Genomic DNA, 21694 nt, shown 5'->3' with positions numbered 1-21694 from the left:
CCTTGCCTCGTCCTCTCCTCCAATCAGCCCCGTTCACAGCGGCTCCTTGAGGTCCTTTCTATGGGCCCCAAGAGACTGCTGGGTCCACAAATTATGTTTCCTTGTTAGCATGCTTTTCTACACAAACCTATGTGCACCCTAAAGTAACTGCACTGCATGCAATACAAGCTGTTTGGCCATATCAGGCCAAGGGTCCTTAAAGTGGGATAAATATACAAGTTTTACTTTAAGATAAGAAGTGGCTGCATTGGTAAATGGGACGTTTATGAGCTGGTCCTTTTACTGCAGCTAATGCAATCTACAGTGGCCTAGCATGGCTTATCACTAGCTTCTCTTCTAAGCTCTTTGAAAGTCTGCATCATCCATCACTATCAAGGTGCAGAATCCCCCAAACCTTAGTAGTGGAATTGCAAGAAAGTTGTAATCCCTACAAATCCCTAGAAATGTCTGCTCGGTGAGAGGCTGAAGGAATTGCTGCCTGAATGTACTAGAGGACTGCTCAATATAATGGACTGGATCTGATTGTAGAATTTATTTTTTGTTCCTCTGTTAATTTTGGATTATTGCTCTGTGCGTTGTAGAGTTTGAACCTCCATGTTGAAAAGGTCACTGATACTCTATCAGACGGCTGGCTCCATAGCTTCAGGAAAGGAGAGCACAGGATTTGTTGCACTTCCCTTCATTCACTCCTGAAACCTACATCTGCCAGAGTACCAGAGTTTTCACTCACATGCTGTGTTCTTCATTCGATCTTTAGGTCTAACTATCATTGCTTCAGCTTGTGCCCATGTTTGTAGCAAACCACATTTGTTAACCCTTCTTGTTCAGCTTCAAAATTGTTAAAATGGTTCTATTACTAACTTAGTGAAGGTTTTTTCACCAAAGAAGTTGCAAGCTTTGAGGAGTTCTATAGTTTGTGCTGCAGATGGAGGAAGAAGGTAAATAGAAGTGGTTTAGTTATATGCAGGGCCACTGGAATTTTGTGTCGGAGAGGAAAAATTGTGCAACAGGGTTGACCAGTTTATGTGGCAAGAAAAGTCCAGTTATACATTTACAACACCAGTAGCACTAACTTAAGCAAATGTGAGACCTATTGCCTTGAAAATGCTTGTTAAAAGATATCTAAACTCTAAGGTAGGCCATAAACAGCAAGTGACCAGGGTGCATTGTTTTTAAAAAGTTGGATATGCTATGTACTTTTTTTTTTTTTTTTTTACATGTCCTAAACTGATTTTTCACTAACTCTCCCATAGGATAACATTGGGTTACGTTATTACATTTAATAAGTGATAGCTTTTGCATGGGATCAGGGGGGAATCTCATGTTTGCACCTGAATTGTAATTTAAAAACCTCTTTAATGGTAAAGTCAGATTTTAAGTCGCAATTATGAACATACCACAACATGATCGAAGGAATGCTTACCATTTGTCTAACCACTGGCAATCTCTCTGTGTAGTGTCCAAACCCATTGTTCTTTTGCTTGAGCATGAGACCCACATCTAGGCATAACTGTACCAGACTGAGATAGCATGGTTAGCTAAAGAACAATAGGTCGGAGTGCTACCCCGAGCTATTGCCAGTGGTTGGACTTATGGCAAGCCGCCTCCCATCACTTTTAGTGTGTTACTTTTAGAAAGTTGTATTTTTCTTGTCCTGACCCTTTGGTGTTTGCAGCTTGTGCACTGGGTCAGCTGTAGTTGGCATTTGTGTATTCATCCCAGACAGTATCACAAAGGGGGATTGATGGGCCGTCCTGACAGTATTTCGGGGGGAGAGGAGGGAGGCGGCAGATCTGGCACTGACTTACCTTGCACTTCATTAGGGGCTACCTCCTGCACTCATCAATGATTTCACTGTAGACTTTTGTCAACCCAGATATCTTGAGGCCTGGGAGGGGGTAGAACAGAAATTCTAGACCCAGATGTGTGGGGGTAAGTCTAGAAGTTTCTTCCACTTCAAAACTGGCACCAGGTATAAATATTGGACCGCGATACCCACTGTTAAGTTCACTTCTGAACCTGTAGACACTACAGAAGAACTGCTTTGCTGCTTAGGTGTGCCCTGCTTTTGGATAAGGAAGACAGGACCTGCTCCCTTCATCCCACCCTACTTGAATCAATCCAAAGGTCAGCTGGCTGACCTCCTAGTCTGTGCTACAGGGACTCGGCAAGCTCCATTCGTCTCCCTGCAGTTGCACAACTGACTTGCTGCACTGGACCTGCAATTTGACCAGCCTGAGCCCTGTTGCTTCCGCTGAAGCGAGTTCCTCATCCCTAAGAGATGCATCTCCATGTCCTGGGCCCTTGGCTGGCATCAGGCAGAACTCTTCCTAGCCTAACAGTAGGTCCCACCAAACCCGGTGTGAAGACCTATAAAGCCTTGCTGCACAGCTGCAGGCTTTGTTGGAAGATGCACTGAGCGACACAGCCTTGCAAGGCCTCGCTGCACAGCCTAAAGCCTAATCCGAACCAACAAGCAACACCGAGGCTCGCAGCACAGCTTTATTGGAGCATACGAAACAGAGCCTCTCAAAGCAACTCCATGCTGACTGTGCCCCCAAAGTAATATGGTACAATCCCAAGCACGACAAATTTGGTCCTGTGCCCTGCCTGCGCTCCATCGCGGTCGTCTGGAACTTGTCTTTGTCCTAGTCCACGCAACCAGATTCCCTCAGTTAGTAATTGACACTACTTTTATCTAAGACTTTGAAACTGCATCCCTCTGGTTCTACTGACTGGATTTTTGTCATTTTTGGGATTGTGTTTTCACTTTTACTGTTGGTGTGCTGCATACATACTGTTAACATTGCCTCTAACTTACGCCTGGCTACTTTTGTGCCGAGCTACCAGAGACTTAAGCACCGGTTAATATAGTGACTTTTGTGGTTCACCCTGACAGGTTGTTGCTTGAGAACGGTTTCACCCCTCACACCCCCAACCAGTAACCCCATTTCTCGCATGCATGTACGGGAAGCACAATGTAGGCAATATTTCCTTACATACACCTGATTAAACCAGAAGTAAAAGTGACTTAACTCAGCAACATTAGTAATGACAGGAAGGTTATCTCGCCTGACGCCTAAAGGAGAACTATCTATTTTAAAGGGGTCATTTCTACTTGATTCTGCCTGCTCCTATTTAAGGAAAGCATTTGCACTCCTAATTCTGGCACTTATTGATATTTGTGTTAAGACTGTGCAAGACACCTGAGGGTGGAATGGAATTAAAAGTTAGAATGTATATGTAGTCTCAAAATGTTGTCTAGTACTCATTTAGACTAAAGTGAATTGTAATGTCTTCAGAATACTTCAATAAGTTATAATATTACTGTTGCCCGGTTGAGTTTTCTGTCTTTAACCCTGACCATGGGTGGAATTCAAGATAACAACTTTATTTTTCTTCTCTTTAAAGGATTCCATGTGTTCAATATTTGGAGTGTGATGTTGGTCAGACAGAGTTCACACCTCCTGGGTGTGTATCATTGCTCGACATAACGGAGCCCGTCCTTGGTACGTTTATCCAGGACATCTTTTTTTAAAATGAATGCATTGAATTTGCAGATGATATTGCTTCAAGTTTGTATGCAACTTATTTTTTTCTGTGCGCTCCAATAGTATATTGTCAATGCAGAGTTCACCTTTTTAACAAAAAAGAAAATCTTCATCTAGATGGTCGGTGAAGAGTAATTTAGTGCTGAAAGGGATGTTTTATAATTGTCTTTAGCATTAACCTTCAGATCATCTTAATCTAACTGACATCGACTCTGTTTGACACATTTAAACAGCTCTGTACATTTGTTGAAGACTGAGCTTTTTTCCTAGCAATTTTGTTGCATTTTACAAATTAATTGATTACTTGCGTGTTAAGACTCCAACAGTTCAATCATCCATGTTTTGCTTAATGACTAGTCTACAATTTCCCAATTGTGTCTCATAGGTTTTCGGGGTGAATTGACCTAAACGGACATAGGCACCCTTCATGTGGTTCCTTCGTATTTGATGCTTTGAGTGATTGTTAGAGCCTTCTATTTACCTTAGTTGAACCTCATGCCAGCCAAGTGGACTAGCAAGTACATACATTAATTCTAAGAATTTCTTTTGAGAGTCGCACCACAGTGCAGAATATTATCCTAACAGCCGCTTTGGCATTGTTTCCTCCCTGTTAAGTTCTAATGTGTTGCTATGTTGGTTTTTTACACCACCCTAAAGCTCCAATCCCAGGGTTATTAGGTGCTCTACAAGTGTTATTGCAAAACAGTCATAACTGTCCTGGCAGGTGAATTTTGAAAAATATTTATAGTTCTAAATTTCTCTAAAGACCTTGGTGCTAATAGGCTCCGATTAAGATAAGAAATATGCAATTTAATTTCATGTTATAATTTGATGATAACTTTACCTTTAAAGTTCCTGTTACATCCAACGTAGATAAATAACCATGCACCTTTGAGGTCAGTATCACACTAGTCTGAAAGAACCAAGCCATAACCACAGAACACCAGTAAGAGTAACATCAAAAGTGTGAAGATCTCATCATACACTCCTGACTCCAGTGGCAGTAAATGGCACAGCACACACCTCTGCATGCTTGCATTAGTGTGGTAAGTGGCAAGGCCAAGCCCACACTCCCTCAATCCTTTTATTGACTTGGTGCCATTAACTCAAACCCATAAATTACCAGATAAAGGTATAGTTAGCATGTCAAGAATATGAGCACTACCACACAAACACATACAAAGCCTCACAAAGTGGGAGCAAGAAATGTACCTCCGAGTAATAGGAGCAGGCACTTTGTGGGCCTGACATCACATTTTAAATTAGGGGTCCGAACACAAATGAGTTGAGGCTGAGAGTCCCAAGATCTGATCGCCCCTAGCAGTACCATATTTTTGGGCCAACACCCCCACCAGACCCTTAAACTCAAAACAGCACTAAAGTTCCACTGTGGACAAATGGGCATTGTACTGCATAAAACCACTGTCAAATAATGTAGGACCGGGGCATATTTGATCTGTGAAGCTTGCTGTCAATCTATCCCTGTGCTGTTGCCTGCCTTTCTTTGTGTCCTTGTAATGCTCACTGGGCATGTCCTGATCTCTTGCCTATATTCCATTCAAAAAAGGGTGTATCTGTCTCTGCATCGTGTTTCTTACCTGACTGTTCCCCAGTACAGTGACTGCGGAAAGGCAGGCTGCAGAGACCGGCACACAGTATGACAGGGACGGTTATTCCTTCCCCGTCACTGTAATTTAGATAGATTGTATCTCAGTTGCAGACGCCTGTGCTGATTTCTTTAGGGCAGTGAGGACTTGGGGTGTCTCTGAGGTACTCTGGAAAGTGAGAGTGAGCAAGTTGCTGTTGCTATGCTTGAACAGAATTAGAAGGAGCTTATACTGACTGTATATCTGAAGAGTGCCCATCTCTTGAGTTAAGCATATCTGAAATGTGAGGAGGGGGTATTCGTTTGAGATTGCTAGTAATATATCTTGATTTGTCATGGAGTAACTTCAAAGCTGGAATCCAATACCTGTTCTTGCTTAACACAGTGGATTGAATGGAAAGATCAGTTTGGTTTACTTTTTTGAAATCCTCCAAAATCCTTTACATTATAAGATTTTAAAAAATGAATCTTACCATTCGGTGCAATATTAGCACAATATTGTAGCCCATTGGTCTTAACGCACAGGGCGAACATTCAGTTGCCCTTCAAAGTCGACAGAATTACCCCTCAGTTTGATCCAGACTTCTAAAAGGGTTCAAAGCAAAAAATATGTTCCAGAATTTTGGGGTAGGTTTGCCAATCAATATAAAAGACTGGTTAAGGGCGCTTTTTTGTAGTTCTTAATCACCTAGGCTGGATTCACAAGTTTTTGACGTGGTTAAACAATGTTAATCTCATGTATATAAATGCTGAGTTGTAAAAAACAAGAAAAACCCAATGTACACTAAATTAATTTGTATGCTGTAACAGCACGAAAGCAGCTAGAGATGGTTATTGCCCCGCCAACATAAAAAGTAAACTAGCTAGCTGAGGGTCTCTATCTATGGTGTCCATATTTAGACCTAGGAAACTGAAAAATAATCCATGGCTTGAGTAGCTGATATTGTTGAGCAATAATGCTTGGCTAGTTACAGATTCTTTAACCAAGTATTAAACTGTTGTCTTTTATTTTTGTGTGCCAGACTCCTTTATTTGATGGTTACACGAGTACAAACGTGTTGAAATCGGCAAGTACAGTTGGGAGCCAATGTTTCTTTTGGTGGGGATGAGGCCAGCCTACCGCACCTGGGCTGATACCAACCAGAATAAACATCCATGCAGAAGTGCAACCATATTTTCACTTATCTGTGCTAGCTTGTGGCACTAATTAATTTCTTCTAGTCCTTCTCACATTAAACGGCACAATGTTTTTTTTTGTGTTCTTTATAAAAATTGAAAAAGGGAACAAAACAGTTGGCATGCAATGTTAGGGTGCTGCCTATCGTGGCCGCGTACAGCCAGGCTATAAAATATCGGTTAGGGCCCATGGTGTATATTGTCTGTATGATTACGTGATGCAGCGGCTCAATTTCTACAGACCCCATCGTGTCAGCATAGAGGTGCCCAGTTGCTGGTAGGTAAGAAATTGCCCTGGTGGTAAAGTACCATCTGCTGTGAGTTGGTCAAATGTGAGTAATTGACTGGCTTGGTATAGGTCCCCCGTTGTGTGGATGTCGTTTGCCGACCACATGGCTAATTTGCGCGCTATGTAGTGGCCTGGGGGCTAGGGAAGGCTCACCAGTGGGGTATTAGGTGCATAACTTGGTCTTTCCAGGAAGAGTTGGTGGACTCGTTGCATACAGGTTTATGCTATTGGCACTTGTAGGGGCTGGGGGAGGGTGACATCCTTGGAAATAGGAGGCTGCATATTGTGGCCATGTCCGAGGGGCCTTGGCGGTCCGTGGCCTCACCCATGTATTGGCCGGCTGCCCAGCGTGGTAGGCACTGTAGTTGTGACGCCAAGAAATAAGCCTCAAAGACTGGGGTTCCCAGTCCACCCTGGCCTTGCGCTAATTTCAACTTCCAGATGGCAGCTCAGTGACGCTGCTTGCCCCATTTCAGAGTTCCCATTAGTGCGTCAAGCTTCCTAAAGAAGGTACGGGGAAAATCGGAAGGTTTGCGAAGAAAAGAACAGCCTAGGGAGGATAAACATTTTAATGAGTGCTATCCTGCCTATGTGTGCAAATGGGATAGACTGCCAGAATGCCATCTGTGCTCTGATGCTAGCTAGTGCTCTGCGGAGGTTGCCCTCATAAAGGTAAATTGGGGTGTAGTAGAGGTGAACTAACTCCGAGGTATCGGACCGCCTCCGGGCTCCATTAGAGGTGCGTGTGGCACATGTCCCTGATCAGCTAATAGAATACCTCTATGGCCACCCTTCCTTTCGAAGACTGATTGCTACTGGCTCCATAGCTAGGGTAAATAATAGAGGGGATAGTGGGCAGCCCTGGCGTGTACCCTGTTGGATAGGAAACAAATTTGAGATCAAGTGACCCAGTCATACTCTGGAGAAGGGAGTGTTGTATAGAAGGTGGGTATATGCCATGGGACGCTCGCCGACTCCAGTACCTGAAACAGGTAGTCCCAGGATAGCTTGCTGAATGCCTTCTCAATGTCTAGTGAGGGCTGCAGCATGTAAAGAATCACAAGCCTGGTCCTGAATATAAAACAGGCAGTGAAGGTTTTATGAGGTATTCTGTCCTGGGACAAAGCCATTTTGATCCTCATGTACTAAGATGTGAACTGTTTGAGAGAAACAGCTTGCTAGGATTTTACCTAATATTTTATAGTCCGCTCCTAATATGGCTATTGGCTGGTAGGAGCTCAAGGAGGCTGGGTCTCGACTAGGATTAAGAATAGAGGTCAGTAGGGATCCCCAGAGGGACCCAGGTAGAGTACCCAGCCGCAGTACCCAGCCGCAGAGCCTTTTCGTAGACTGTTATCAGATGTGGGGCCAGTTTAGATGCAAAAGTAGAGTAAAACTCCAGTGGTAGGCCATCTAGACCTGGAGATTTATTACAGGTCAGATCTTTAATAGCTTGGCAAACCTTTTGGTCTGTAATTGGGGCATTTAGGTCTCTCCTGGTGATTGCATTGATACGTGGAATGTCGATCTGTTACAGGAAGTTAGTGGGCCTGTGTGGGAGTTGTAACTGTGGCTCTGTATATTTGTGCGTAATATTGTGTGAACTCTAGGGGTATCATTTCCTGGTCACGGAGCATCTCCCCAAACTAGGAGTGTATCTACGTGGTCAGGGGGTGCTTGAGTTCTGCCATGCTAACCAGGACAGCAGCCGCCCTGCTTTGTCTCCCACTTGGTGTGTCCTGGTCGTGTGTGCCGTTGTTAGCGTGCCACCTGAAGGGTGAGTGTTTCTAGCATCTGGTTGCCTTGTCGGATAGTGTCTGCCTGGGTATCGTCAAGAGTCACCAGTCGTACCTCTGCCTCGCTGTATCTCACGCTCCAGTGTTCTGCGAACATCTGTGATCTCTTTAATACATCGTGTGATAGTCTTGAAAGAATCCCACTGTATGGCGCAACTCCCAGCTGTGTTGCGGTTGTCTGAAGTAGTGCTGTATGTGGGCATCTAATGTGTGTTGGAAGGTGGGATCATCTAATCTGTCGTGTTGGTGGTGCCAAAGTGGGACAGGGGACCGTGGAAGCAACCAGTTTAGGACCACCACATGGGCTCCTTGGACTGCCACTGTTCTGCCCAAGTAGTCGGAGTGTTTTACCATTTGCAGTAAGGTAACAGAGCCTAAAAAGCATTCCAGTTGGACATAAAGTTGATGAGGTACAGAATATAAGGAATAGTTTGTCAGAGGGGAATGGTGTTTGCCATACATCCCTAAGGGACCAATGTTCAACCCATGTATGGAGGTGTGCTGCTTGGTTGCAAGGCAGCGTGCGAGGTAAGGGGGGGGTGAGATCTGCCCAAAGAGCTGTCCCAGGACACTGTTATAATCACCCCCTAGGAACCATGGGAGGTGTGTCTTAAGGGCTAGAAGTCTGATAATCCTTCTCAGAGGTGTTGTTGATCTGCATTGGGAGCGTAGATGCTGCCAGTTGGTAATGGTTTTCCATTTAGTCTACTCTCTAGTAATACAAAGCGACCCTCCCTGTGGATAGTAACCCCTGTTTTCTGAAAGGGAAGGCCAGGGTGCAACCAGATCAGTGCCCCAGGGGCATAAGTGGTAGCATGAATGGTCTCACGCCAGCGTCGGCGGAGCCTTTGCAATTCTTCAGCGGAGGTGTCACTCCTGAAAGAGTATTATGTTGGTGTTCTGACGGCGTAGCTAGGAGTAGACTGTGTAGCATTTCCTTGCGGAGTGCATACCTCTTACATTAAGTGTAAGGAAATGATTTTCATTGTGGGTATGTATGAAATGCATGTCTGGGGTAAAAGGAAGGGGGAGCCCGTGAGATCCTGTGCTCATGTCTGGTCTTGCCAGTGAAGCCATATGGTGCTAATATGAGGAGCACTCTGGCATAGCCATTTTAGGCAGAGAGGGTTATGCATCAAGATAATGGGATTTTACAATGGGAGCCTTAAATGGAGGGAACACTTTGCAACAGGCGAGGCACCCAAACTATAGATGTACAGTGGCAGCTATCGAAGTAGGGGGTTGAGGTGGCTGGGACTAGGTGTGGTGGCTGCTTGTGGGCCACTTGTGTGTCTGTATGAATGCATTTCTAAGACATATGGACAGCTAGTGTGCCAGAGAGGACCATTGGGTTGGGCACCCAGAGCCCTTAGCTACTCCGGTCAGTGGTGTAACTGGTGACTGTTTAGTGCGTGGGCTGCCAGGTTGTAGGGGGCCATAGCCTAGCATGCATTATGCTCCTTACAGCTATTGTGTAGGTCAAACACCTCCCCTTTGGCCCATACATGAACGGGCCAGATTTTGCTGCACGTGTGTGAGGTGGCACAGGTATTGACTGAGGGACTTTAGAAAAATCCATATGCTGTTTGCGGTGAGACAACAGGAAGCATGGGTGAGTCTCGGGATGTGATGGTCAAGTCCTCGTCAGTCGATAAGAGGTGCGGTCTTGTGTAGTTATCCCTGGAAAGGATTGCAGTACCCAGGGTGGCCGCCGCAGCCAGAGCTGCTTTTTGTTCTTTTATAATTTGTTCCAGATCCGTCAGACTCCGCTTTTCATGGGATGATTCGGAGGTTCCCTTAATGTTGCAAACAGAGTATTGTCCTCTTGGCTGTCCAGCCAGTGTGTAGCTTCTGCAGGGTCGGTGAAGAAGTGGGTCTTATTGTTCACGATGATCCCTAGGTGGTCAAGGAAGAGTAATGAGTTTTGGAGTCCCAGTTGCAGAAGGTGGCAGTTAACATCAAAAAAAGATGTGCGCTGTTATTGGTCCTGCCTCGTATAGTCTGGGAACAGCATCGCTGTCTTCAAGGCGCAGTGGCACGTTCCATGGGGGGAATGTTAGTGTGTAGGCGATGGAGGACAGTGGTTCCCAATACTGCTGGTGGAGGTCCTATCTTGTCTGCCCCCTGCTGTGTAAGCTTGAGATTGTTCAATGCCCTGTGAATTGCACGCAGCCTAGGCTAGTGGCGTGAGTAAGCTGTTATAGGAGCTGTAGTGTGGTGCTCTCTGGGGTTAATTCACCACCCGGAGTGGCTCAATGCTGGCCCGCTACCTCCCTGGTGTGTCTCTAGGTAGGGATTCCCTCAGTCTCGGAGCACTGTCCATAAAGCAGCTCTGGGGGTGGCGGGGTCTTCCCATGAGATCAAGGGGTCTCTGGTTACTGAGCGGTGGGTGGGGACCTCAGGGAAGGGCCCCCTGATGGTGTTCACAGTTCAGTCCTGGTGAGGTGCTCCTCGTGCGCAACAGGGAAGACATTGTGGGGCCTGGGCGGGCACCACACGTCACCCCTGGCCAAAGGGTGCGCTCAGAGCCGCCTCTGCACCTCCTCAGTCACTCCTGGGGTTCTGTTTTGTGATTGCGCCGCCAGGATCACTGGTGGTGAGCGCAGTGTGGTGCAGTGGGGTCACTTTCAGTCCGGTAAGCTGCGATTGGCTGCACTCTTGGGTTCTGCTTTCTGACTCCGTGGCAGTGGGATCACCGCTGAGTAAGCGCAAGATGTTGTAGGCGGCTAACTTGCAGTTTGGAAGGCTGCGATTGGCTGTGCCGCCAAGGCTGGGCCGGATTGTCCACCGGGCACCCCCAGGTGAGCACGGCTGCCGCCCGCTCCTTAGGGCTCCGCTTTATGACTCTTAGGCACTGGGACCATTGCTGGAAGTGCACAGGGTGGCGGTGCTGGACTAACCTGGCCTAGCAGGCTGCAGTTGTCTGTGTTTCTACAGTCAGGCCGGCCACGCCCACCAAAAGGCTACAGGTGGGCATGACTGCTCCCCTCGGGTCCAAGCCCGCTCCTCTGTCCTTAGGGTGCACCAGGGTGATAGTGATAGATGGATGCAGTTGCTGTCATTTGATATTTAAAGGATTTTGTAGCAGCCTGTGGCGGAGCAGTGTTAGTTTGTGTCCGCCATGATTGCTGGCTTAGTGACGCCCTCCCCTCCCCCCACCTTACTTAGACTGTCATGTAAATAGTAAAGAAAAGAAAACAGAACAAATTCGTGCCTCTGTAAAAAGTCCACTTTTGCAGTCTTTTATTGGATACTGGTGTTGTCTGAGATTACAAGTCCTGGATAACTCGGCCTCATCTGATGTCTAGGTATTTTAACAGAAATGGTTTATGATATCGTTACAGGTTTGCTAGTCATAGTGTTTATGCTATTTGTCGATGTAGGAGCCTGCTGTTCACCCCCACTCAACTGGTTACTGTCGCAATCCTATTAACGCAGTTCATAAACCATGATCCTCGACTTGGATTTCTTCATCATTTGTTTCCACTATATTTTTGAGTGGCTTGTAATTTTATTTTTCCTATTGTTTAGTTGCTTACTATTTAAAAATTATTTCTTTAGGTCCTCCTTTTACTCACCAGAGGGACCCACGAAGAATGGTATATTATGGGGAGGCTTCATGTGAAAATGATTTAGAAAGATATATTGATGCAGTGAAATACGTCATTAGTTTCTATAAGAGAGAAGCACCTCTTATCATCAATACTTTGGGTTGGGTGAAAGGTAAGTGTTGATGTTTTTTTTGTTCATAATGTCCTCGAAGACACTATTTGTACTTAAGTTGATGTCTTTGTCTAGAACAGATGTTGCTTAAAAGTACACAATTCAACTTTGTGAATGAACTGTAAGTGTTGCTCTTATGCTCAAAAATATTTTTTTGCAACTTGTAGCCAACTTTACCTGCAACTGTCAGTTTGCCACTGTGTTAAATTAGCACTATTAATGCATTTTCAGATGTGTACAATCATGTACTCGTACAAATGTTTATTTTTTGTGTACCCTTATACCTGTGTTAGTTTCCTGCTGTGCAACCATTCCTACTTAAGTATCTATCAGGTTTTTGTTATGCACTGACAGTAATTCCAACTATGTACACCCTCATTCTTTGGTTACTGTTGGTTTCCTGCTATACATCTGTTGGTCTTCTATATACCTCTTACAGTTTCCAGCTTAACTCATGGTCCAACTAGTATTAATGTTTTTTCCTTGTACACCCTCATTCTTGAGTTACTGGTTACTCTGTTGAAATGTAAACTCATGTTACAAGCAAGGCTTAGTGTCTGATTTCTGATGTGATTGTGTCAATACTTCACATCTGCTTTCTCAATATTTGAGGTACTATTCCATTCCTGCTATGTAGATAGAGCTCCTTCCTGCAGGTAAACACAAATATTTGGTTTAGTTCCCTTTCCTGTTTAAAATTGATACTTTGGTTCATTAAGGGTTTGCCGTCTGTTAGTTCTTATAGATAGATAACTGTCCATTTTCTACTATGCATGCTATAATACTTTGGTTAAAATCTGATTTTTGGTGTGCACAAACTCTGACTTGTTTGAGTCCCTGACCTTTTCCTGCTCTTGCTTTATTGTCTGCTTTATAAAGCGTGCACTGTTACATCTGGGTTACAGTTTGTTTATTTTACCACAGGATTTGGTCTAATGCTTTTGATTGATATAATAAGACTGGTGTCTCCGAGTCACATTGTCCAGATCTCTGTGAAAGACACTGATGACATGCCACAGCTTACACCACAGTATATCCATGAAGCCTGTGGGCTGCATACCAAAGGAAAACCACAAGCAAAACATAAAAATTTGGGGATCAGTTCAGAGGATGAAGAGCCGATGGAAGAAAGTGGTGGCAATTGTCATTTCCAGATATCGACAGAACATATACTGCTAAGTGTTTCTTCAGAGTTTTCTGGTGCAGGGGACTCCAATAATATGTAAGTCGTTAAAGATCATTGCCATTAAATTTAGGAAAATATTGATTCTAATCCTACGTCCTGGATTGTACCTTGTTAAATGAATGTGTATAGTTGTAAAATTACAGCTCGATGGTGGTGTAACATATATATATATATATATATAATTTTTTTTTTACCAAAGCCTATTGTACCATATTTGTTCATTTAAGCTGGTTGGTGGAGAGAAGAGTATCTGGGATTTAACTGAAATGAATAGGTGTCTATGAAAATGGGAAAACATTTAAACAGAAGACCTTATCTACGTAATGTTTGCCTAAAATCAGGTTGGCTCAAAGAACTCACAACATTGCACTTAAAGTTCTAATGTATTGATTCACTCAACATTACAGTAAAGCAACAGAACGAAAGAGCTTATGTGAATGTGCAGGCCGGGCCTAGAGAGCATCCTAGTTTTTTTGTATTTTTTTTATTTTATGAACTTATTCTTATTATGCCTTAATTTCTAACACTGCCACGCCCCATTTCTTTACAATGTCAGTTTATTTCTATATCACACTATTGATATGCTTCAGTCCCTTTTTTTTTTTAACCTTATTGTTCCACCAGATATCTGGTTAAATTAGACTACCCACAATGCACTTTTGCATTTGTTGAAATATGTGTTTTTACTACTTCCTCCACAGTTGCCCTCCTCTCTTTTAAACCCTCTATACCATCCTTCCTAGCCCACCCTTCTAGTTTCCCCTGAGCACTTTGAGGTGGTTTTAAGGCAATGCTTAGTTTGTAAAAGAATCAGTGCTGGTGTCCAAAGCTCTACTTAAGTTTGCGGTCAGTGCCATTAAATGTCTGTGCACTGAGTAACAAGCCTGTGCAGTCTTCAATCCACCTCTTGTCTCTTTATACCCCTACCTGACACTCTATTTCCCTTTATCTCATTCTTTCATGTTCCTGCATTCTTGCTTTGTGATGTTTTTTTCTGTCTTCCACTTCCTCCTTCTTTCCCCTTTGTGTACTTTTGTTCCCAGGAAATGTCCGATCAGGCGAAAGAAGTGCTGGTCCCCAAAAATTAGTGCCACTAAACCCCCACCAGCTGAAATCAAATGTGCCCATTCACTGAGCACCTCTGTTACTTTTTTTTGCCCTTTTGAGTTTTTTCATATGCCGTTCATCAGCTAGGCCCAACACCAGCAGGTCTTTTTCCCAGTGTGCCACCCAGGAGCACTTTGTGTATGGCTTCACTTTTTCACTAAGATAGTCCCATATCCTAAGTCTCTTTTTACAAGGTCCACATGGCAGCATTGATTCCCTACAGAAGTAGGTCTGTATTTATAAAGGGTTATTTCAAGATCAAATTCTAATTAAATTCCTTCCCACTCTACCTTTGGAACATAGCACTGCATATCAAGGCATGTGGGGGTATATAAAATCGGGCCTTTAATAGTTACAATCGAATTACATCTATATATTTTCTGTCTGCAATTATTGCAGACTTTTTTTTTTTTTTCCTAGATAAGAGTGTGACAACAGTACTTTTCCCAAAGAATACCAGTCCCGGCATAATTGAAGAATGCAGTAATTGTATTGTAACATTTATGTAGCTTGTATTCCCCTCATGTGGGGCACTGAAGCACTTCCCTACCTGGGTAGCATGCTAAACAGTGTGTGGTGTCCTTATTTTGCTCCTGTATGGGAAGTGCCTCCATGTCCTGTATAGTGACTAGTCGTGTGATTATTGTGTTATGGGATGCAGTGTTTAGCAATATGATGGATGAAGTTTAGAGGCAGGCGCACAGTTTATGGGTTTCAATAAGCTGGCAGCTTGGAGAATCTCTGCATGTCCCTTTTATGGTATTTGTTATGTTCATAGTAGATTTATTTGATTACTTCTCTGGATGTCCATGTCAAGATTGTTTAAAAGTTATATGATCCTAAGCAGGCATAGGTTAAAGGGAGCAATGGCGGAGACATCTGCTGGTATGGACTTGGTTAATCCCATCTATATCCTATTGTCACTGAGAGTTGTTGAGTGGCCGTGGTAAAATGTGGCTTGTTGAACTTGTAGTGTTGGATTTCTGGTGGCTAGCGGCACGTGGCAGATATTTTCCATTATTTCTTGCCTGTTGAGTAAGTGATGGATGGCAAACGCACTTCCATTCAATTCAGCCTGTGTTAACTACAGTAGATTAACCAGCTGCTGAGTGTTTTGGTATAATATCAGTGTGGGTTATATATTGTACTGTACTATAATTGTATTTATATAACACTCACTACCCCTGAAGACAAAGGTTTCTTTTGCCCATGCTGTATAGCTGTGGTTAAGATGTCAGGTCGCTTTGTTCACCTCCCAGCCTTCCTGGCTAGGGTGCAGATGACTAGGGTTAAACTAATTTGTGCTTGTCATTGCTATGCTGGCTTCTGTGATCTAAGTCATATCATTACTTGGGGCCCTGCAAGACTTTCTATTATTTCCCATTGAATTGTCGCGAACGAGTTGTGCCAAGTAATACTGCAGTGTGGTAACTGGATTGTAGGACAGGCTGGTGTGGCAAGAGACAAAAGTAGGCTTGTTCATGGGAAAGTATCAGGGGGGGTTAGGGCTGATGATTGAGGGTTCACTTTATTACAATCTCTACATAAATTTACTTCCATTTTCACCAAACTAAAAAAAAGTCCTGTTTTTTTTAAACCCAACTAAATAGATTATTTAGCTTCAGTCAGCAAACATACACATATCCAATCCCACTTCTGCTTAAGAAGCCATCTTCTGACATACCAGTCTCGGCCAATTATAGACCAGTCTTGTGTTTTAATCACAATATTCTAAAGAGGGGTCACTGAGCATCTGCAAGTGTTTATGGAAAGTAATCTTTTTCACATTTAGCAGTTTGGTTTGCAACCCAGAAAAGAAACAGATGGTGCCTTCACAGGCATCCATGGGGACCACCTCTGGGACTTAGATAAAAATAATTTTGTGGTCTTGATCTGTCTGCCACTTATGACATGATGGCTTAATAGATCATTCTAAAGTGACTGAAGGAATGGATAGGCTTAATAGATCATTCTAAAGTGACTGAAGGAATGGATAGGAGTTTAATACAAACTAATACTCAATTTGTTTTGTTCTCTCAAATGGATTAAAGTAGATCAAGATTGCACAAGGGTGTGGAATTTAACAAATGATGTACTTGTCCATGGGACAGGTTGCTTCATAAATCTACTTGTCCTGAAAAAAAAAATATACTAGTCCCTTTGGTGCAATGTAGTGCAGTGACATATTATGTCAGCAACCCCATTATGTAAGAGGTCTGATAATAGCCTCTTTGAATATGCCAGGGCTAATGCTATAGTAGAACTTGAATACTAGCAATTCGAAGCCCTTCTGTAGTAATTTCCTTATTTTGCCACCTTTCTGAAGATGTACATACTGGGGCTGAGGGAAGCCGTAAGCAATAGTTCCAGGGCTGGATTGCCTTAGTCTGTGTGAACCTATTAACGTGCATGTTTTGAGGATCTCCACCAGCTCTTCTCAAAACTTTTCTCATTCTGACAAAGGCTGGAAACTTACTCCTGAAAAGGGCAGAACTAGACATTCTTCCAGGGTGGGTGAAAAAAGTGGTTGGAGGGAAAGTGAACTTGTAAGCACTCAATGGATTTTCGCATGAGCAAATTTACACATGCATATTCAATCATGCTAAAATACAATTCACAAATATTTTCTAGGAGTAAGATTTCCTGGTCTACTTCTGTAAATTCTTGTGAATTTATGAAAGCCACTAATGCAAAGACATATACCATTGTGCACTTTTGTGGCTTTCTTTAAGAATTGGGCCCCAAATTAGGTCTGGGGTTAACCAAGACATTTTTTTAATTTTTGTATTCTGTTTCCCTCTCTATGTATTGGCTGGCTTTACTGTGAGTGATAACATTCTGCTCTTCCACAAGGAGCATATTGGTACACAAAGTTTTTTTGCTTTTTGCCAACGTTTGTTAGAATGACAATAAAGTGTTACCAAAGACATGTCAAAACAAGACACGTGCTGACAAAGCCAAAAGACTGACAACTGATGTTGGAGCGCTTGGTTTTGCCAATGCTTTTTTATTTTCATGTTTTCATAATCTTGTTGAAAACGGTTACACCAATTTTCCATTATGAATATTTTTTTTAATGCTATCATGCATTAACACATTTTAGTAAATGATGCTTCAAAGAAATAGTACCTCAAATTTCAATTTCAATTTTGTTTCCTGCTTGCATTTGTGCCCTAACATTTTCTTTTGAAAGCAATCATCGATCTCACTTACAAGCTTCTGCAAATATTTGCATCTAATCAAGGAGCATTCTAGTAGCATTATACGTAGCCTCTTACTGTTAAACGTTTTTCAAACGTGTGTACACATTTTTTTATTGGAACCAGTCAGTAGTGCAATGTGACCTTACAAAGTTTATTTAGAGCGCTCGCTCTAATAATAAAGGCTTTGCATTAATGATCCATAAATACAAGTTCAAACAGCATCAACATATGGACACAATATTAACTCCGTTGCAGACAGTTTCCTTCCCTGTAAACTGGCACCAAAGGGTTTGTGCTGTAGGGGTTTGGGCCTACTTGTCTCAAGGACAAAATAAACATGAAAACTAGTTGTCCTTGATCCCAAACAATATGTCCTGGGTGTTGGGCTATAGGAATTCCACACCCTTGATTGCATCATAAAAATCCATCTGCACAGCTTTCATGTGGAAAGTATCCAAGGTTTATCACTCTACTGTTTCCTGTTATCTCTCTCTCTCTCTGTATATATAGATGTGTATATGTATGTTCGATGGCATATGTAGCTGCAGATACACATGCTATGCATATCCATTCTGACATCTAGTGTTGGGCTCGGAGTGTTACAAGTTGTTTTTCTTCAAAGAAGTATTTTCCGAGTCACGGGATCGAGTGACTCCTCCTCTCGGTTCCATTGCGCATGGGCATCGACTCCATTGTTATATTGTTTTCTTTCCGCCGTCTGGTTCGGACGTGTTTCCTCTCGCTCCGAGATTTCGATTCGGAAAACTTTAGAAAACCTTCCCTTTCCTCTGTATTGTCTAGGTCGCATTCTCCATCTAGTGTCAAACCGGTAATACCGTCGGAACATCACTTTGTTCGCCTTTCTGGGTGCGCGCGCCCGACTCGGGCCTATGGGGCTGACCACGTGGAGAGGCTGATGGATCAGACTCCATTCCGATTCTGCCCTCGGTGCCATGCCAATTTCCCATACACAGACCAGCATTTAGTTTGCAACCTGTGCCTTTCTCCAGACCATCGGGAGGAAAACTGTGAGGCCTGTTGAGCGTTTTGCTAAAAAAAGACTCTTAGAGATCGAAGAACAAGAAGGCTGGAAGTGGAGTCGAAGAGCAGTGAACATCTCAACATCACCGAAGAAGAGCAGGCGCAAACAGCAGTCTCTATCCGCGACACAGACTCGAGCAGGAATCCGAAGACGACAGACCCATCACAGCTGGCCAGCATGTGAGTACGTCTGCCCCTGCACCCCCACACAAGAAACATCTTAAGGCCTTGGGTACACCACTGCCGGAAGGCCATGGTTCGGCCCGAAAAAAGACTGTCGGCGATCGACCTCTGGTTTTGGTGCCGAAAAAGGCCACTCCTCCGACTACTTCGGAGTCGACTAAAACTATGAAGGGCTCCATTTGAGAGTCCAGCAAGAAGCACAGAGTTTCTGAGTCGAAAACTAGAAAGACTGCTTCGGAGCCGAGACCTTCCACAACATTTACGATACCGAAAAAAGCAACAAACTTCAGAACCGAAAAAGACATCTTATACAGAGGAGCAAGGACGTTACAAAAAATTATGAGAAAGCCGTAAAACCTCTGAGGAAGTCGGACATTGAGCCCATTCTACAAATTTTGGGTGAGACAATCTACAATGCACATCCATAAAGAGACAGGGAGCATTATTACAGCACCTCCTCTAAAAAACAAAGATAAAGCTGGCCTTCAAAGAAGAAATGGACACTGCACAGCTCCCAGCTAAAGTGAAAAAGCAAAAAGAGAAGCCAGTACCTCCTCAGTTTTCTCCTCCTCATTCTCCACACCTATCTGTGTCACCTCACACCAGCCCCCTCCACCAATGCCTTCTCCAACACACACTTTCTATTCGCAAGAAATCATAGTGGATCCATGGGACCTTTATGACCCTGATCCCATTCCAGATAATGACCCAGATACCTACCCATCCAAACCATCTCCACCTGAGGATACCACAGTATACAATCAGGTCATAGCCAGGGATTCAGCTTATCATGGGGTAACAATGCACACTGAACCATTTGAAGGAAGATTTTTTTGTTTTAATATATTATCTTCAACACATTCTAGGTACCAATGCCTTCCAATGATACCAGACCAAATCTTTAATGACCCTGTGAAATCCAGAATAATCATGCCTAGAATAGAGAAGAAATATAAGCCTTCACCCACTGACCCAGATTATATTACTCATCAGGTGCCTCCATATTCAGTGGTGGTTAGTGCTGCACGAAAGAGGGCAAATAGCCAGTCTTCATGAGATGCACCCCCTCCTGATAAAGAGAGCAGGAAATTTGACGCTGCAGGGAAAAGAGTTGCGTCCCACACAGCAAATCAGTGGAGAATAGCTAATTCTCAAGCGCTACTAGCCCGCTATGATAGAGCTCATTGGGGTGAGATGCAGGATATCATACAGCATCTCCCAAAAGATGCAGGATATCATACAGCATCTCCCAAAAGATGCAGATGAGATGCAGGATAACATACAGCATCTCCCAAAAGAACACCAAAAGCGAGCACTACAAGTAGTAGAGGAAGGGAAAGCCATCAGTAACAATCAGATAAGGTCTGCGCTTGATGCTGCTGATACAGCTTCAAGGAGCGTTAACATAGCCATTACCATCAGAAGACATGCATGTCTGCGCTCATCTGGTTTTAAACCAGAAATCCAACAGGCTGTGTTAAACATGCCTTGCGATTTAAAAACACCTCTTTGGCCCAGAAGTGAAAACTACAATAGAAAAATTAAGGAAAGACACTGATACAGCAAAGGCAATGGGTGATCTGTATAATACACCAGGTAGGGGGTCATTTCGTAAACCTCAGTTTCGAGGAGGTTTTACAACACAATCCTCAGAGGCTTCTACCTCACAAACCAAACAAACCTATCAAACCCAGTACCAGCGAGGTGGGTTTAGAGGAACATACAGATGCCAATACTTTAGAAATAGAGGTAAATTCCAAACCTCTCAGTGATTCCCAAACTGGGAGCCGCGGCTCCCTGGTGCGCCATCAAAACTAGCCAGGGGCGCCGCACACAGTTTGGGAACCACTGAGCTATTTCCAGTTCGGGCACAATAAAACTACAGCCAGTGGTTCCCAAACTGTGTGCGGCGCCCCTGGCTAGTTTGATGGCGAACCAGGGAGCCGCGGCTCCCGGTTTGGTACCCACTGTTCCTTCCCTCCCTTCCACTCCACACATGTCCTGTGGAGGAAAGACTGCAGCAGTTCCACTTGCATTGGCAAAATATCACCACGGGCAACTGGGTATTATCAATTATCCGCAATGGCTATTGCCTAGAATTGGCAAACACCCCTCCAAATATTCCACCAAAATATCACAGGTAATCCCTAGAACTTACAGTTCTGTTACCACAAGAGGTTCAATCTCTACTACTAAAACAAGCAATAGAATTAGTTCCACAGTCTCAACAGGGAACAGGAGTATACTTCCTAATTCCCCCAAAAGATGGCACCCTCAGGCCAATACTAGACCTCAGGCCCCTCAATTTTTACATCTTATCAGAACATTTCTACATGGTAACTCTGCAAGATGTTATCCCACTACTACAAAAACAAGATTTTATGACAACCCTAGACCTCAAAGATGCGTATTTCCACATACCCATCCACCCAGCTCACAGAAAATACCTCAGGTTTGTTATACAAGGCACTACCAGTTCAAAGTGTTACCTTTTGGCATAACAACAGCTCCAAGGGTGTTCACAAAGTGTTTAGCAGTAGTAGCGGCATACTTAAGAAGACAACACATCCATGTCTTTCCGTATCTAGACGATTGGCTCATAAAATCAAACAATCGTACACAATGCCAAAAACATACAAGTTACGTGATAGAAACTCTGCACACACAAGGATTTTGTATAAACTACTAAAAGTCACACCTTCAACCAGCACAAGTTCAACCATTTTTAGAGGCCATCCTAAATACTCAACTAGCTCTAGCGTATCCAAATACACAAATGATACAAGCTTTCCAAAATCTAATTCCACTTATACAGCCAAATCAACAATACACT

The 21694-nt window shown here is 43.5% G+C and overlaps 1 protein-coding gene across 1 annotated transcript in view; it reads left to right on the top strand.

Annotated features, from left to right (window-relative positions):
- The window catches only part of NOL9 (nucleolar protein 9), a 132673-nt gene that overhangs the window by 49495 nt on the left and 61484 nt on the right, over positions 1–21694 (top strand). The window contains exons 6-8 of the mRNA XM_069240091.1: positions 3412–3509; positions 11980–12141; positions 13066–13363. Coding sequence (XP_069096192.1) covers positions 3412–3509; positions 11980–12141; positions 13066–13363 — 558 coding nt within the window. The remainder of the gene's footprint in view (positions 1–3411; positions 3510–11979; positions 12142–13065; positions 13364–21694) is intronic.

Source organism: Pleurodeles waltl, chromosome 6 (genome assembly GCF_031143425.1).
Source record: "Pleurodeles waltl isolate 20211129_DDA chromosome 6, aPleWal1.hap1.20221129, whole genome shotgun sequence".
Taxonomy (NCBI): Eukaryota; Metazoa; Chordata; class Amphibia; order Caudata; family Salamandridae; genus Pleurodeles; species Pleurodeles waltl.
The sequence above is the reverse complement of the archived record's forward strand: the minus strand, read 5'-3'. Positions and strand labels throughout refer to the sequence as shown.